This window comes from Plectropomus leopardus, chromosome 11 (assembly GCF_008729295.1).
Source record: "Plectropomus leopardus isolate mb chromosome 11, YSFRI_Pleo_2.0, whole genome shotgun sequence".
Taxonomy (NCBI): domain Eukaryota; kingdom Metazoa; phylum Chordata; class Actinopteri; order Perciformes; family Serranidae; genus Plectropomus; species Plectropomus leopardus.
In genome coordinates this window covers 14,177,381-14,193,878 of record NC_056473.1, presented here as the reverse complement: position 1 = coordinate 14,193,878, position 16,498 = coordinate 14,177,381, and the positions used below count along the sequence as shown (strand labels likewise).

The window sequence follows — 16,498 nt, the reverse complement described above, 5'->3', positions numbered from 1 at the left end:
ACGAAAGAGTTCATCAAACCCAAACTGCATTATCTAGGTGTGCTAGTCCTACTTCAAGAAATTTGACTTCAGTCAGACTAACATGTTTACATGTATTTTTAAAATCCAGTTTTAGTCACACTAACACAATAATTTGACTTTTTCTAATAACATGTAAATGTACTGAGTTTATGGTGTAAATGTATTCAATTTTGTCAAAATAAAGTCCTCTGCTCCTTTCATGTTTTTGTTGGTAGGGGAACAAATGCATTTGTTCAAAATATTTATGGGGGATTTGTGTCCTGTGGCAACCCCTGAGATTTAAAGCTATGTTTGTGGACAATAAAGATTTTTATCACTATCAGTGCACAAAAACTAGATCTTTAAATTCAGTCTGTAAGGAAAAGGAAATGACACCCCGTGAAAATGCGGAAATGCCCATAATGTTCTGATTGTCTCTACAGCGTATAGCAACACTTGCTCTTCTGGTTCTCTCATAAAGCATTTCCAAAAGTGTCTTTACTGCCCACATTTGCCATGTTATTAAATGTTATCCAAACCAAGCCATTACCAGGGTCATTTAACACAAAGCTGCTGGTTTTTATTTATGTAAACCGCATAAATCTCTCAGTTGTCTTTGAAAGTATGAGGCATTTAATCTGTCTCACTGCATCTCCTTTAGCTCTGTGCAGAGCTTGTCTGTTTGGTTTCCTGGTATTGACAGCTGGCCAGGGACGGACCGGTGTCGAGCCAAAGGAGGCAGGAAACCGGAGGCTCTGCAGCGGGTTCAGAAAGGAAGGATCCACTCCTGGAAAACAACTACTATTTTAGATCAGGTACGTGCCAACACAGACACCATCTCAAGGGACATCATCTAAAAGAGGGGAAATCCTATGTTATTTCTGCTCAAATAAATGCTGGAACTGTTGATTTGCAGCTGATGAGCAGTTCTTATCATAACTGCACCCCTCATTTGGCGTTTTGTATGTTTAGTTGGTGCTAAATTTACATCAGTGAGTAAGAAAAAGATGCTAAATTGTAGTGTTTATTTGGTATTATAGCTCATTCTGACGTCTATCTTTTAATCAGTCTGGAAACTGTCACCCTTTGCCCAGCGTTTCACTCTCCTGTTGGTCTTTTATTGAAGTCTTCCTCTCTAATCACACTGAAACCACACTCTCTCTCTCTCACACACACAAACACACACCTTTTGCGACTATCTGCTAATGACAGCGTGTGACTGCACACCCTGACACGATCACCTGCTCGGCTCTTCAGTCAAACTTCACAAACATAAACACACACAGTCATCTCTTCCTCTTTCATGTGGTCTCTCTGGGCTCCAGGTCCAAGCTCTGCTGGCCTCTCTGGGCCTGAATTTGGCTGCCTTACAGAAATTACACCCCTTCCAACACCGCAGTCAACCCTGCAGTTCAGAGGGGCTGCTGGTATTTGGGGCCCCAGGCCAAAACCTTTCATCTGGGGCTTTGGGAAGAGCACCAGTCTGGTCTCTTCAAACACATCGGGAGATAATGGCTTAGAGACACACAGAGAAGGGAAACGGCTGTCACACCGATGAGAGTGGGGGCTGCAGCCGTTAACAGACACTGAGGGGAGGTTTCAAGGGTTAAGGAGCTGTTAATGACTTATCTGGCTGCCTCTTAAAATTTAATGATGTTTAATTTTAAGTGGGGAAAAAGAAATTGAAATCTATTTATTGAAATCACAATACTCAAGATTTATCTGCTTGTCGTCTGCATGGTTGCATTTTGTCTTATGAGCCATTTTTGGATATTTTCAAAAAAATCCTTCAGGACATTATTATTAAAAGATATTAAAACTTTGGATTTAACTTTAAACTAGATGCTAATGCCATCATGCTAACATGTTCATGTGTTTTGTATGCACTGAAATAAACAGTGCACGTGTGCTAACCAACCGACAACCTTCGAGACTGAAAAATGAAGCCTATTGAGAAGAGTCAGAAAGTGAAATTCACTGAGTGGCCTCTTGAAGCTGGCTCCAAAACAGAGTAAATCCCCATAGACCCCTATTTTGAATGCCCAACTTTACAGCAGAAATAAACATGTTTACAGCCGGATGCAAAAAACATTTTTGTTCTCTAGCTAATTTCAACATTCATGACAAATGCAGGGACGCTGGAGTCACAAGCTGTCTGCCAATGGTGTCCTCTGCTTCTAAGTCCACTCCACTCCTCACGTCTCCACAGCTCCATCTCCTCATCCAAATATGGTCACTTCTGGCTCCAGTAAAACAACATGGCAAGGGCCATAATGCAAATCCCAAGGCTTCAAAATGGCAGTCCACAAAGCAGTTCATGACGTTACGGTAGCTAGATCTATTATTTATACTGTCTATAGAGTATCCCAGTCCTAAAACCCGGAAATCAGCTAGCATTTCAGCACCTCCGGTTCCCTTGTCTCAAAGTCGGAAATAAAGTCTGTGATTAACACAAGCTAATGAGACATTAGTGTTTTGTTCTATGACATAAAATACGTCCGTAAATACCCAGCTGTGACCTCTGCAGCTTTTGTGTCTTAAAAAAGGCAGTTGATAACAAGTGCTAAATTAGACTACAGAATGTCATAACGCCCTACCGTGACAAATACGTCTTTACAGCCTTGTAGTGCTGGCAACGCAACCATGTTTATAGCCACTTTTTATTATGGATATCTATAAGGCATAAATGTAAACAGATGAAGTATATGAAAATGTACCCTCTGTGCAGTTGTCATAAATGGGAAAATTTAGCTTTAGATAACAAAACCGTTTGTTCTTACCAGACTGTAAACATTTTTATTTCTGCTGTAAAGTTGGGCATTTTAACACGGGGGTTTATGGGGATGTGCTCTGTTTCGGAGTCAGCCTCAAGTGGCCATTAGCGGAACTGCGTTTTTTGGCACTTCCAAATTGGCTTCATATTTCAGCCTCGGAGGTTGCCACTTGGTTCATTTTTCAGACTAAGTTGTGATTTTTTGGCCACAGGTTAAAAAGTCAGGGGATTACCAAAGTCGACAGGATAGGTTGGGTTGAGATATTTCACCAGATAAGTGAAATCTTTGACCTGCTGGTGTCGCTAAGAAGTCCTAGAATCACCAAAGCCACAAGGTTACACCTTTTCTGCTCCATGAATATTTCTTATCAAATTTCATGGCAATCCATTCAACAGTTGGTAAGACATTTCACCCAAAACACAAATGTTAACCTTGTGTGTTTAAGAGAAACGTCATGAGATTATTAAGGTCAGTTCCTCTTGGAACCATAAATTATGGTAGTCTTGGCAATCCATATTTGCTGAAATATTTCAGTCTGGGCTAAAGTGGTGGGCTGACTGACCAACACTGCTGTCCCTAGAGAGATGCTAGTGTTGTGGCTAAAAAGGAAATCCCAGGCAAGGAAGTGATTTTTCTTTCAAAGCACATATTTTAGATGGTAATGAAGACAGTGTAAGGAGATGGAAAGAGAAGTGAGCGTGAGGAATTTACTCAAACAAAGCTGTAATTCAGGGAATTCTGTGTCAGCGATGATAAGTGAAATACAAATATTTAAAACCTTTACCAAAAACTCAACCGATAGTGTTTTAATTTAGAACATTTAACCTCTTTTTGTGATGAATGTGAAAATAATGTTTTTATTTTGTGACTCTGTCTGATAATGTGATTGTAACACGAATCATTGAGTCATCGTCTGAATTTCCACACTTTGTAGGTTTGTTGGGAAGAGCACAATAAAACTGTTTGTAGTCGAAGGAGCAGTTGCAGACAGACAGTAGTTGTGGGTTCGCGGATATAAAGACTAAAAGTAAGAATGAAGGGAGGAGCAGCACAACAGGATGGATACTGAAGGTTAACTGGCACGAGGAGTTCATCTTAGGGCAAACCACAGCTAATGAGATGTTTGGTGGTGATCTGGATTCAGTATTGTTTTTAGCCGCTGACTGTAAATGTTACTACAGTATTTACAAACTGAAGTTCAAGAAAGTGTTCATCTTGAAATCAAAAATACACATTTTTCCTCTTACCTGTAGTATTTTCGGTGTAATAGTTTTGTTGTGAGTTGTCGAGTGTTGGAGATATCAGCTTTAGAGATGTTTATCTTCTCTTCAGTATAATGGAACTAGATGGCATTCAGCCTGTGGTGCTCAAAGCACCAAAAACAAAACACAAAAATTGCAACAGCATTGTCTCTTTCCAGAAATCATGATCCAGGCACTCAAGATAATCCACAGACTTTATTGTCATCAGTTTCATGTATTTTCCATCTAACAAACTACACCTACCAACTGTATCACTGCGCACGAGGAGGAATGCAGCTACTGCTAACTTACCCAGCACCACCAGTATTTTTACTCAAGTACTCTACTACTCTGCTCTACTCTACTCTACTCTACTCCGAGTACAATTTATAAGGTATTTGTAATTTACTAAAGTATCTCCATCTTCTGCTACTTTGTACTTCCACTCACTAGACTTTAGAGGCAACTATTTTACTTTGCGCTCCATTACATGTATTTGATAACTTCAGTTACTTTGCAAATACCAAACCAATCAAACCAATAATTAAAAAAAAAATGTTATTATAGATAAAGATAACAGCTCATTGATCCCTTGGTGGAATTCACAAGCTACTTAGCAGTATATATAATAATAAAAAAAAAAATTAAAACTCCATCTACGAGCTGCAGTATTATATACACAATGAATGTATAAATAATTTTAATCAATGTTTGTTAATGTACCTCTACCTTTTGTACTGTAAGTATATTTTGATGGTAATACTTTTGTACTTGACTTAGGTGAAATTTTGAATGCAGAGTTCTTGCTTGTAGTATTTCTGAGATATTGCCACTTTTTAAGTAAAAGATTTGAACATTACTTCATGACTGTGCTATTGTTAGCATGTAGCTCGATGCACTACTTTGCCGTTGTCCTCACAGCTGCTGTATTGTGACGCAGGAGTAGTTGCTCTAATGCAACTCTATGTTTGAATAAAAGGCGAAAGGCAGAAATATGTGAATGTGGTAAAGAAATAAATTGTATCCTTGATCAGAGACCACAGCAGTAATTTAAAGTGAAACCCTCAACATCCTGGTTGTCTTCCAGAAGGTTTAGGGCAGCTTTTTACTCAGTATCCAAAAATCACCCACCCCCCTCACCCCCCGCTGAAACGGTGGTGGTTTTGGGTTTTTGTTATGTCGGCTTGGTGTCAGTCAGTCACTAGAAAAACATGAGTGGCTGCAGAGGGAAAGCATTGCATGCAGGACAAAGAGAGGCTCAAGTCTTGGTTTGGGGGACTCTGAGCGTTGTGGCTTTTCTGGGGCTGGCGGACCATAATACCTCGTACAGTGCAAGGATTCACTGTGTGTTTGTGTCAGGAGGGCAGCCTCCATCTGCACTGTGATAACCAGCCTGTCACTCACATATTCAGGCAGCGCAGCAGTGGCACATTCTCTCGGGCCCCAGCGGAGAACTGGAATTGCTCTTGTTTTCCACCACTGCTGCTATTATTTCAACTAATGACTGAAATATGAGTTCATGTGGCAATATTTGCTGTGTTACTTGAGGCCATGGCAAAACAGAGGGCATGGAATACGCTCTGTCAGCTTCAACATACCAGAAATACAGAAGCTGGCCACCACTGACAGTGCTGTTGTTTAAAAGGACAACTTTTACTCTTAACTCTTGACTTAGTTCTACAAAAATAAAAAACAACAAAAAAAAACCCAACCTTGCCATTAATCTCAGTTATTTGTTGTAATAAATCAAATTTGCAGTGTATCTTGGTTTCTTAGTCACGTGCACGACATTTTAAGGGTTTGGATTAAGATTCCATCCAGAGTTTACAATGAATTTTACCAGTGGAAAAACACTTTATATCCCTCGTTTATATTTTAAAACTCCAGAGTCTGAGTTGGATCGTTCTGAGTAGCGTCATACAAACAAAAGGCAATAAAAATACACCTGCAATGTTAACTGTTAGTGAGGATTTTCCTCTGCTGTTAAAATAACCAGGAAACTAATGTTCACTTACACGAAGCTACATGTTTAAGCCTTATATTTGCACTTATAAACAAGATGTTGCAGTACGCGTCTCTTCATTGCACACCCAAAAATGGTTTAAAAAAAAGATTGAGAAAGAGGCCATCAGTTGGGTTTGACCACATTTTTGGTGGAATGAGAAGAGGTCAAGAGAGGGGTCAACTGATTGACCTGACCCCCATTCATTTTAAACAATGACGCTATTAGAATCCAGGTTACATCTGTGAGCAAGATGTGGCGATGTGGTTATAGCCTCTGCACAGGTGTTAGTCGGCTATTGCTGTTTTTGTTTTGTTTTTTTTTAAAACATAATTGTTAATAGAATTCAAGAAAAGTATTAAAAGTAAAAGTACTCAATGCAGAAAAATGCCCCTGTGACTTTTATTTTGATTTATATATTGTTAAGATAATTGCATGAATTTATGGAAAAGTGGGATTTTACTGTTGAAGCTGGTTGGTGTGGAGCTCATTTTTAGTTGTTTTGTCCAAAAAATGCAACTAATGATTGTTTTGTTGTATTATTTTTTTTTCTGCTATTTTCATGTTTTATTGGACGGGACAAATACGCATGTTGAAAAAGGGGGACGTGTCCCTTGCGTACCCCCTGACATCTACACCTTTGTTTACAATGCTTGTTTTGTCAAACCAGTAGTGCAAACCTTAACATTATTAAAGATACATTGAGATCATTACAAGAAAAATCGACAAATCTTCCAATTTCTGGTACTGGGATCGTGACATGTTTTTGCATAAAAAGTGACTTGATCAAAATACTTGCTAATTAATTTAAGTAATCATCCAGTAATTTCAATTTATACACTGTAAAATGTTTGACTACACATTTAGAATAAATTACTGGCTACTATTACTTTCACAGTAAGTCACTGTGTCACTTTGCAGTCATTTATTGTGAAATATTACAGTGCACATTGTTGCTATGATTATTTCCAGGATTTCACAGGATGTAACTGTAACATTTCACAATAAATTACTTTTAAAAATTTTACAGTGATATAGATATGAAGATGTGATTATTTCCAGGGTTTACAGGATGTAACATTTATTTTTATTGTAATATTGTGCAATAAATTACTGCATAATTATAGCGATATATACATATATGTATATGTATGTATGTGTGTGTGTGTGTATAGATATAGATATGTATATATATATGTGTGTTTGACTGTGCATTTACAGTAAATTGCTGGCTACTAGTTGCATTACTTTCACAGCAAGTTATGGTATCATTTTTACAATAATATATTGTGAAATATTAGTTATATCCTTTAAAACCCTGCAAATAATGAATAGTGTACAAGTTGCTGTTATTATTTTCCAGGCTTACACACAATGTGTATGTAATATTTCACAATAAATGACTGTTACAATGATACAGTAACTTACTGTGAAAAATAGCAATTTATTGCATATATACAGTCAAACATTTTACATTGTTGGGCAGTTTATTTTTTAACAAAGCATCAGAAAAGTGTGTTAAAGAAACAGACTCAAATAAAGCACACGTAGCTCAGATTTTATGCAGCGCTTGAGTAAAGTTCCCCCTCTGCCTATACTGCTAGTATTTCTGATGTTGTATTAAGTACTGATATAGTATCTGCTGTGTGTGATGAGGTCACTGTTCACTTCAAAGGGGATGCCTCGTCCCGTGACGTCAGGCGCGCGCTCCTCATGACTGTGGGTCCGGTGCGCAGAGAGGCAGCAGAGGATGAGGAGGAGGAGAGCTGAAGACACGCTGGGCGGACAACTGCTTATCTGTGAGTGACTTTTTACGTCTTCAGACTTTTTCTTTACCACAGACAGATGTCCACACTGCAGATCTAAAGCGGAGGTAGCTTGCTTGATCGATATTTGTTAGCTGGCTTTACAGTTTCAGAGCGATTGTGTTTTTACAACTATTAAAACGCGGCTCGTATACTTTATAAACCGCTTTAAAACATACATTTAGTAGAAATAAACAGCCATGATAAGAATCGTTTCACTGAAACATAAAAGGGTTGCATTTTTATATGGAGAAAGAACGGGAGGAGGAAAATGCAAAGAAAATTACTGAAGAAACGACAATAAACACACATGACAGACCATTGCCGGTACTGATTATGAAAAGTTTCTTCTGTTTCTACATGGTAGCCTACATCATCGATTTAATAAGTTGTCACAGTAAATTTAAACGGAAGTAATAGATTTTTGGCTCTGAAAAGACATTTTGTATTTAGCATGAAGGAATGTGTAGAACAACTGTGAACCCACTAAAAAACAAACATGCAAAAAAGAAACAACATCAAATGCTACAAAAGAAGACGCTCGAGGGTTTCCACCTCATTTTTGTGGCTAAAACAGGATGAACCCCCTTTAAAAAAAAAAATTGAAAAAAAATCTTCAGCTGGAGTATCATCAATGCAATTTCATTTCTGAGCAAAGGTTAATTTGATTTTTATTATGCTTTTTAATAAGTATGGCAAACAAAGTGTGTGATCTCACAGCGTCCTCCTCCTCCTGGTAGGCTTTATGTATGACAGCCGAACAGAATAAAGCAGTATTTATTTATTCTGATGGTTCAACAGAGGACAGCATCATGCTCGGTCTGCTGCGCCCCCTACTGGTCGTCTGCCTGTACCTGCTGCCGCCCGGCGGACAGGGCTGGATCCCTGGCTACAACAACGGCTTCTATTACCAGGACATCAGCAACGGAAACGGAAACGGAGAGAGTAAGTCTTCTTCACTACATTTATTTGACAACTTTAGCCATTAGTTACATTGCAAATCCAGGACATTTATACAAAATATAAAAATATAATAATCAAATTGGTAATGATGTAGAATTCAGGAGTACTTCACCCACAAAAAATGACCATTTGCAAATCCATTAGTCAATGATGCGTTACCTTCAAATTCTGGAGAAAACTTTGTTTTTGAAAAGACATAGCATATTGATATATGAATTGATTGGGAACATTAACAAAGTCTCAGGATGGATGCAGTATTATGTTAAGATACCCAACGGGATAGAAAGCAATCAAAATCAGCATCACCTACTAGCTGCAGTGAGTGATGTACTCTTTAATGCATCACTAATTGTAATCCAACAATGTTATATAATAGAAGCTATTACAACATAGATTTTTTTCTGAAATTGGCTGTTCTGCATAATTATCACTTTTTCTTTCCTTACTTTTAGTATATTTTCATGCAAATATTTCTTAACTTAACTTAAGATTTTCAATGCATGATTTTCACTTGTAACAGTATTTTCACACAGAAGTACGTATTTTCACTCAAGTAGAAAATTGAAGTACTTCTTCTACCAGTGTGAGACACAGATCAACTCGATGATTCATTTGGGTACATCACAAACTGTGGGAGAAGAAAAGTATTAGTCCCCTGTGTCCTTCTCAAAATTGATGCAAATAACATAAATAATGCAGTAAGTGTCACTGTGTTCACTTCAGGGTCCTGATATTGTGCATCCAGACTCATTGGCATGGTTTACTGCAACACATTAATGAATCAGAGCCATCATTACTTCTATTAGCTACAGCAATGCTTTCCCTGCTATTTCCCCTGCCAATTTATAGATACTTATAGATAAGATAAAATAAGAAGGAACCTCACTTATCCTGCAGGAAATTATTGTGCAGCAGTTGTGGTAGAAAGTAAAAAGAGCTCAAATACAGAGAATCAATAGAGGTGTAAGTATGAATATATCAACAGATATAGATACAGATATTAAAAATCCATAAAAGGTCCATTTTGGGATGGGCTAATCTCAAAGAATATAAAATAAAACAACCATGCAAATACTCCATTACTGACCAGTGCAGCACTACATTTCCACACAGCAGTGATTAAAGGCACAGACCAGAGAGATTCAGCTTTAAATGGAGAGAACAAAGTTACTGCTAAATACAATTTCTATTTTTGGTTTTTGTGTCTTGTTCTAGTCTACTTTAATGGGGTCCGTCTCCACGTGGAGTCCCCGCAGCTCTCAGTGTCAGCCACCAGAGGGAGCAGCGTCACCCTCCCCTGTCACTACCACTACGAGCCTGAGCTGACCACGCCGCGCAGGACCCGGGTCAAATGGTCCTGGCTGCCTGCCAACACCGTCAGTGCACCTGCTTCCCCCGAGGCCTTCGCCAGGGAAACTGAGGTGATGGTCGCCATGGGCAACCGTCATCGCAGCTATGGCAGCTTCCGAGGCCGCGTGCGCCTGCGACGCTCAGCGCCAGGGGACATGTCTCTCGTGATCAATGAGCTGCAGCTCAACGACACGGGCAGATACCGATGTGAGGTGATTGATGGGCTGGAGGACGAGAGTGTGACGGTGGACCTGGAGCTGCGGGGTGAGGAATGGATGTGTGTGTGTGTGTGTGTGTGTGTGTGTGTGTGTGTGTGTGTGTGTTAAGGGTGAAGCATATTGATGAGGGTGACATGAGGAATCTGGGACACTCAACTCATGAGTAAGTTTCTATGCAGTGAAATTTGAAATTTCTGTCATTTCAAATCCTTTTGAAGATGAGAGTGGGATGTCAACTATGCAGTTTTGTGATGGTGCTGCAACATATATATATATATTTTTTACCAGCATCTTTTACTTTAATTTTCACAAATAATGCAGCATGCTGGTTGAAGAGGGGACATGATGAAGCAGATCCCTCTTGAAGTATACATCTTAAAGTAGATGAACACATGGCTGGATTCATCCACGAAAAGGCCCAGGAGTGAAAATAATCTGGGGGCCCCGTGGCTTGATGGAAACTCTCAGGGTGTTTTGATACGCCGCTAGTTATTCACACGGCAGCTGTCATGGCTGTTTTTTTACACCCCTGGACAGCATACATGTCATAACAAATTCTCCAGGTGCATGTCTGTAAATGCAGAGTTGAGCGACACTTTTTTCTGTCAAAAATGCATAACTCTGTTGAGCAGCACTCATCTCATGTCGAGTGCCCTACCATAAATTTGTCTCAATCAGTTTACTTAAGAAAAAAGCCCTGGGGAATTGTTAAGAAATTACGGCCCGGTAGGTTCGTTCTGTCATAATTGGGCTCAGGCAGAGAATCAAAGCTCTAAATGCGATGGTCATTCAAAGCGCCAGGTCGCCTGCCTGTATACAATGCTCTGAATGATCATAAAAAACACACGGTCATAACACACTTCTCTCTTTACAGGTGTGGTGTTTCCCTACTACTCTAAGAAAGGACGCTACCATTTGAACTTCTTCGGGGCCCAACAAGCGTGCCAGGATCAGGACGCCACTCTGGCTACATTTGAGCAGCTCTTCACAGCGTGGGAGGAGGGGCTAGACTGGTGTAATGCTGGCTGGTTAGCTGATGGCACAGTGCAGTATCCAATCACAGCCCCGCGTGACGGCTGCGGCGGCTTGGACTTAGCTCCTGGTCTACGCAGCTATGGACAACGACATCGCTTCCTCAACCGCTATGATGCTTTCTGCTTCTCTGCCTCTGTCAAAGGTCAGTAAGAGTGTGTGTGAACTTTTTAAACCTAAATATACATGACGTTCTTTTTATTTAATTAAACTCTCCTGGGTTAGGCACCGTGTACTTCTTAAAGCACCAGAAGAAGCTCAACTTCACGGAAGCGGTCCAGGCCTGTGCCAGTGATGGAAGTCAAATTGCCAAAGTGGGACACATGTACGCCGCCTGGAGACTCATGGGATTGGACCGCTGTGACGCCGGCTGGTTGGCTGATGGGAGTGTCCGTTATCCTATCACGAAGGCCCGCGCTAACTGCGGACCACCAGAACCAGGGGTGCGTAGTTTTGGGTTCCCTCCTCTGTACCTGAAATTTGGCGTCTACTGTTATCGGTAGGTGCGTCGGCTCAACACAAGTCACAAACGAACCGTTCTAACAGCGCACTGGTCTAAAGCTCTGCTTAAGAGGTTAGCATCAGCTGTAGCCTGGAAGCACGTTAGCAGTTAGCCAGTTTGTTCATTTCTATGCTTTTTTGAAGACATTTGCTTTCCACCTCCATAAGACTGTAACTGATCAGTATTGAACTTTACTTCAAGTCATGTATATCCATCAGGTGATGCCGCTTTAACAAAATGTCTACACTTAATGGGCAGAAGTATGTGGACACACAAACATTAAACCCGTGGCTCATTTCAAAAATACAGGCATTCATCTGCCGCTACAACAGTCATCACTCTCCTGTGGAGGCTTGATACAATATTTTGGAGCCTGTCTGTCTTCATTAGGTCGGCCATAGATATTGGGTGATCAGGTCTGGCTCACTAATGGCATTACAGTTCATCCTAAAGGTGATGGATGGGATTGTGGTCAGGTGCAGGTCAGCCAGGTCCTTCCAGACCAAACTGTGAATGTGTGGGGCGTTTTCATGTTAAAACAGGACAAGGACAGTCCCATCCCTAAACTGTTGGAAGCACACCATTGTCTAAAATATACATCTTTTTCAGTAGCATAAAGGTTACCCTTTAAGGGTAACCTTAATGCTAATGGTTTTGTGTCTAACTGACTAGTAGAAACACCAATTTTTGAAATTGGTCCAGTACTGAGTGAGACTGCTGCATACAGCCACAGTGAAGCAGACTACAGTTATGCCCCATCAATTTACCACCACTAAAAGTGCTTGTTTTTGCCACTGACAGGCTCAGATTGTTGTAATAATGTTTGTTAAAGAGTAACTAAACCTCAAAACACTTTTTTTTCAGTAGAAAAGCAATGTATTTTGGTATTTAGTAGTGTTGTTGTTTGATTCAGGTCCCACTCTTGACATCTGAGTGCAAAGTATTACATTTCTACATATTGTGTGATAAATATGTGTAGTGACTGCCCTCTAAGGGTTGAAACTTGGCTTTTGCAATTGAGTTTTGCTATTGGCTGACCATGGTAGCAGAATGGCGTGATATTCCCGCCTTGAACAGGCAGTGTAAATGTGGCTATTGGAAATCAGGGTCCAGGTTGAATAAAAGTTACTCTTTAATTGGACCTTAGGGGCCAAACCCTTACCGTGAAACATAACTCCAGATCAAAACTACATAGACAGGGGTGTCCACATGTTATTGGCCATATAGTGTATAATGTCTCAACCACAACGTAATCCTGCAGAAAAAGACAACATCTTCCCACAGTTTGTTTGTAGATTTAATTATTTTTCCTCACAGATAATTTCAAACACAGAGAAGGTGTTCGGACTCAGAAAAATTTTCGTACATTAATCCTTCATCTCGCCTTTATTTATTCAACAAAACTCTTAACAGTGCCCTGGAGAACATGTTAACATTAAATCTTGATAGTTTCCATCTACAACCATAAACTTTTGGGTTAAGTGCCTTACTAAAGGGCACCTGTATCTTTGAGGGAATAAAGAGTGTTTTTCAACATTATCCTGTCAGATCTTACTAGTCAGTCCACAATTGCACACTCACTGTACATTACTTTCTCACTTTTTCTAACACTGTGAAATATGCCCTTTTTTGTCTCCTTAAATGTCTTTGTATCCTGTTATATGAAGTATAATGCATCTCTTTTTCATTTTTCTGGGTGATTAAGTGCTCTCTTATTGACAAAGCAGAAGAGTGAGTATCTGTGTGTTGTTGTAATATTTAACTGTTTACATCCATTGTGGAGGAAAAAAAGTGTTTCATTACATGTATCTTTTTTTCATGATATATGTCTACCCATTTGTACTATTTTCTATGAATAAATAAATTAAAAAACACTACTATAGAAACATTTTTTTTAATGTGAGGTACTTTTGTTTGAAATATGGATTTAAAAAAGAGATAAAAGTATGCAGGGGAACTAAACTTTATATAATTTTTTTTTTTTATCTAAATCCTGCACTTAGATAACCAACTGTATGACAAGCACAAACGTACAGTCTGAGGGTGAGAATGTCATAATTCTGTACAACCATTAGAAATTGTTACAGATAGTGTATTTGATTACAGGGGCTTTGTAATAGGGGGGATTGTTTACCCAGGGCCTCATTGGAAGGGGGGCCCTCAAAAAGCATGGAATCAAAATTTTGGTTTTATTTGCAATATTTCATTTTTAAGTAAGTGCCATAACCAATATAAAATTTGTGGAATAAATTGGTTTAAAGACTGAACTTTGTGTAACAAAATAGTTGGAGCTCTCTGAGGCCCCACTCACCCCTTAAAGATGTAAAAATATTTTAGTCCGCCCTTGCACTAGGATTCATCCTGAAATGTTGCTAATGCCAAGTGAGTGACTGCAAAACAAAACTGTGATCAGTGAGAAAGAGGCAGAAGGAATTGTAAACAAAACAACATACTGCCAAAAATTCAAAAGACCAAGAGTGAACATGGTTACACAAAAAAGTTTTGTTTTATTATTTTGGCACAAAATAAACACTGCAAAATTGGGATTCCAAAAAAAGAAAATAAAGCAAAGGGAAAGAAATAGAATTGACTAAAAAAAAAAAAAATCAAAAGGTGTGTGAGAAAGCCATGAATCAAGAGAGGAAGGGCAGGTGGCCCACAGGACAGCTGGTGCACGGTGCCCAGATTTTGGTTTTACACCCCTGCTAGATCAGAGCGCGTGTAGGACGTTAGCAGTGATGTCACAGAGGAGTCACCTGGAGAGGCCATGAGAGCTGGTGGAGATGTTCATTTTCGCCAATATTGCCATTTTTATCTTTTGCTGTTGTTTCGGACCGTGTAAAAAGTTGGAATATGAGAGGAGACTTCTTCCCAAATCTGGCCTACTAGCCGGACAGCTACTGTCACCACCAGCCCAGGGGACGGTGCTTTGCACGGGTGAAACCGAGTCCAGTTTTGCAGCCTCAGGTGAGCCAAACCCGACTTTCTTTAACTGAATGAAGTCAGCACTTACTTAAAGTCTAAAGACTGAAGATTAAAACTCTGCATTCATGCTTGTGCCCCTGTGAGGCTGCTAGCCTGCAACATAGCAGAAACATTAGCTTCGAAGTTTGGCATCATAGCATAACTTGAACAGTGGCTGTTTAAAACCAGTATTAGCTCAAGTTTCATTACTTTAATCATCTCTTGTTTATGCTAACATTGGCAAACATGTCAGCACAATATTTCAGATAATGAAATATGAACATTTAATCCAATATTTAATATGTTAGCATGCTAACATATTGGGATAATAGGTGTTAGCATTATCATTAAAGGGGGGCTATAATGCTAATTTTTAGGTTTATACTAGAACATGTCTACATGCTTTAATGATCAAAAAACAGTGTTTTCTCATATTTTCCTCTGTCCCAGATGCTCTGTTTTACCTCCTGTCGCTTTGAGCCCCCTTCTGAAAATTCCCAGACTGCTCTGATTGGTAATGTCAAGACTCTCCATGTCCCCCTTCAATATTTAGAGCATGTACATTTATCCCCCCAATAAAAACATGAAAACTGCAGAGAAATTTGACAAAGTTAAAGATATTTGTAATTGTAATTGATGCATTGCAGGAAATTGTCTAATGTCAGACTTGTCAACTTGTTACACTCTGTTTCCATCTATAGTCTGACATTGTGTCCACTTCAACCGATCTCCTGAGCAAATTAGCTTGACTTCTTTAAAAAAATTGGAAGTAGGCATCAAAAAGAACTTACCCAAAATTAGCAGAATTTAGAAAAAAGCACAAGAAAATCACCCAGAACTTAGCAAACAACCCCCTCCCCAAAAAAGAAGAAAATAAAAAAAGGAGGGAATTGCTAATGTTTTTGTAACACAATTTAAATATGTAATCATGATCAATATGTATGTATATATGTATTTTTTTCCCTTTTTGTTTGGCCCCTTGTTTTTTCCCTAGCTTTTTAAAAGATCATTTTCTTAAGCTACTAATTTTTGGCAGTTTGTGAAACATTTCATACCAAGTTTCTCAAAGGTTGAAATACTTCTAAAACGTGTCTGAAAGCAACACAAAAGAAGTGATGTCACTCCATGCTTCAAAGGGTTAACCAAATAACCGCTGTCTCATGTCAGGAGACCCCACCCCTCCGTGGGCTGAAATGAAACCTCCGCCCTTGATTAAAAGTGCCCGAATTATTATGAACAAATCAGAGATCTGTTTGTGGTGATTTGGAAGTCTGGAACCAGACCTGAAGTGTTGGTTGACATGTTGAGCTGTTGATGGCGCTACATGAAAAGTGTAGAATTTCTATAGATGTCTGTGCCAAATTTTGAGATATGTCTGCATGGAAATGTGTTGGACTGACTGAACGACCTACAGACATTCCTACAGGCAAGGCTAAAAATGTTCTTAAATGAATAATATGTCCAGAAATAGTTTTGGATGCCCTTTAATTGTTGGATTTCTACAGAGGAAACACTCAGATTTTTTCACTAACTTTCATAACCGACCACTAGTCGTGTTGCTCTCGAGGTCCGATGTAGTTTCACTGACAGTCCAAATAGGAATGCCAGGGCAGGGAGGTGAGATTGGTTACTAACCCACACAAAACA

The 16,498-nt window shown here is 39.3% G+C and overlaps 1 protein-coding gene across 1 annotated transcript; it reads left to right on the top strand.

Annotated features, from left to right (window-relative positions):
- The first annotated feature begins 7,777 nt into the window (after positions 1-7,777).
- Positions 7,778-11,888, top strand: hapln3 (hyaluronan and proteoglycan link protein 3). Its single transcript, XM_042496309.1, has 5 exons — positions 7,778-7,816; positions 8,624-8,767; positions 10,001-10,399; positions 11,228-11,530; positions 11,611-11,888. Exons 2-5 carry the CDS (start codon positions 8,635-8,637, stop codon positions 11,886-11,888), a joined length of 1,113 nt encoding a protein of 370 aa, XP_042352243.1. The 5' UTR covers positions 7,778-7,816; positions 8,624-8,634.
- The last annotated feature ends 4,610 nt before the right edge of the window (positions 11,889-16,498 follow it).

Coding starts and splice junctions, on each gene's coding strand:
- hapln3 (XM_042496309.1), top strand. CDS start 8,635: ATGCTCGGTCTGCTGCGCCCCCTACTGGTCGTCTGCCTGTACCTGCTG. Junction 8,768..10,000: donor CGGAAACGGAAACGGAGAGA/GTAAGTCTTCTT, acceptor GTCTTGTTCTAG/TCTACTTTAATGGGGTCCGT. Junction 11,531..11,610: donor CTTCTCTGCCTCTGTCAAAG/GTCAGTAAGAGT, acceptor CTCCTGGGTTAG/GCACCGTGTACTTCTTAAAG.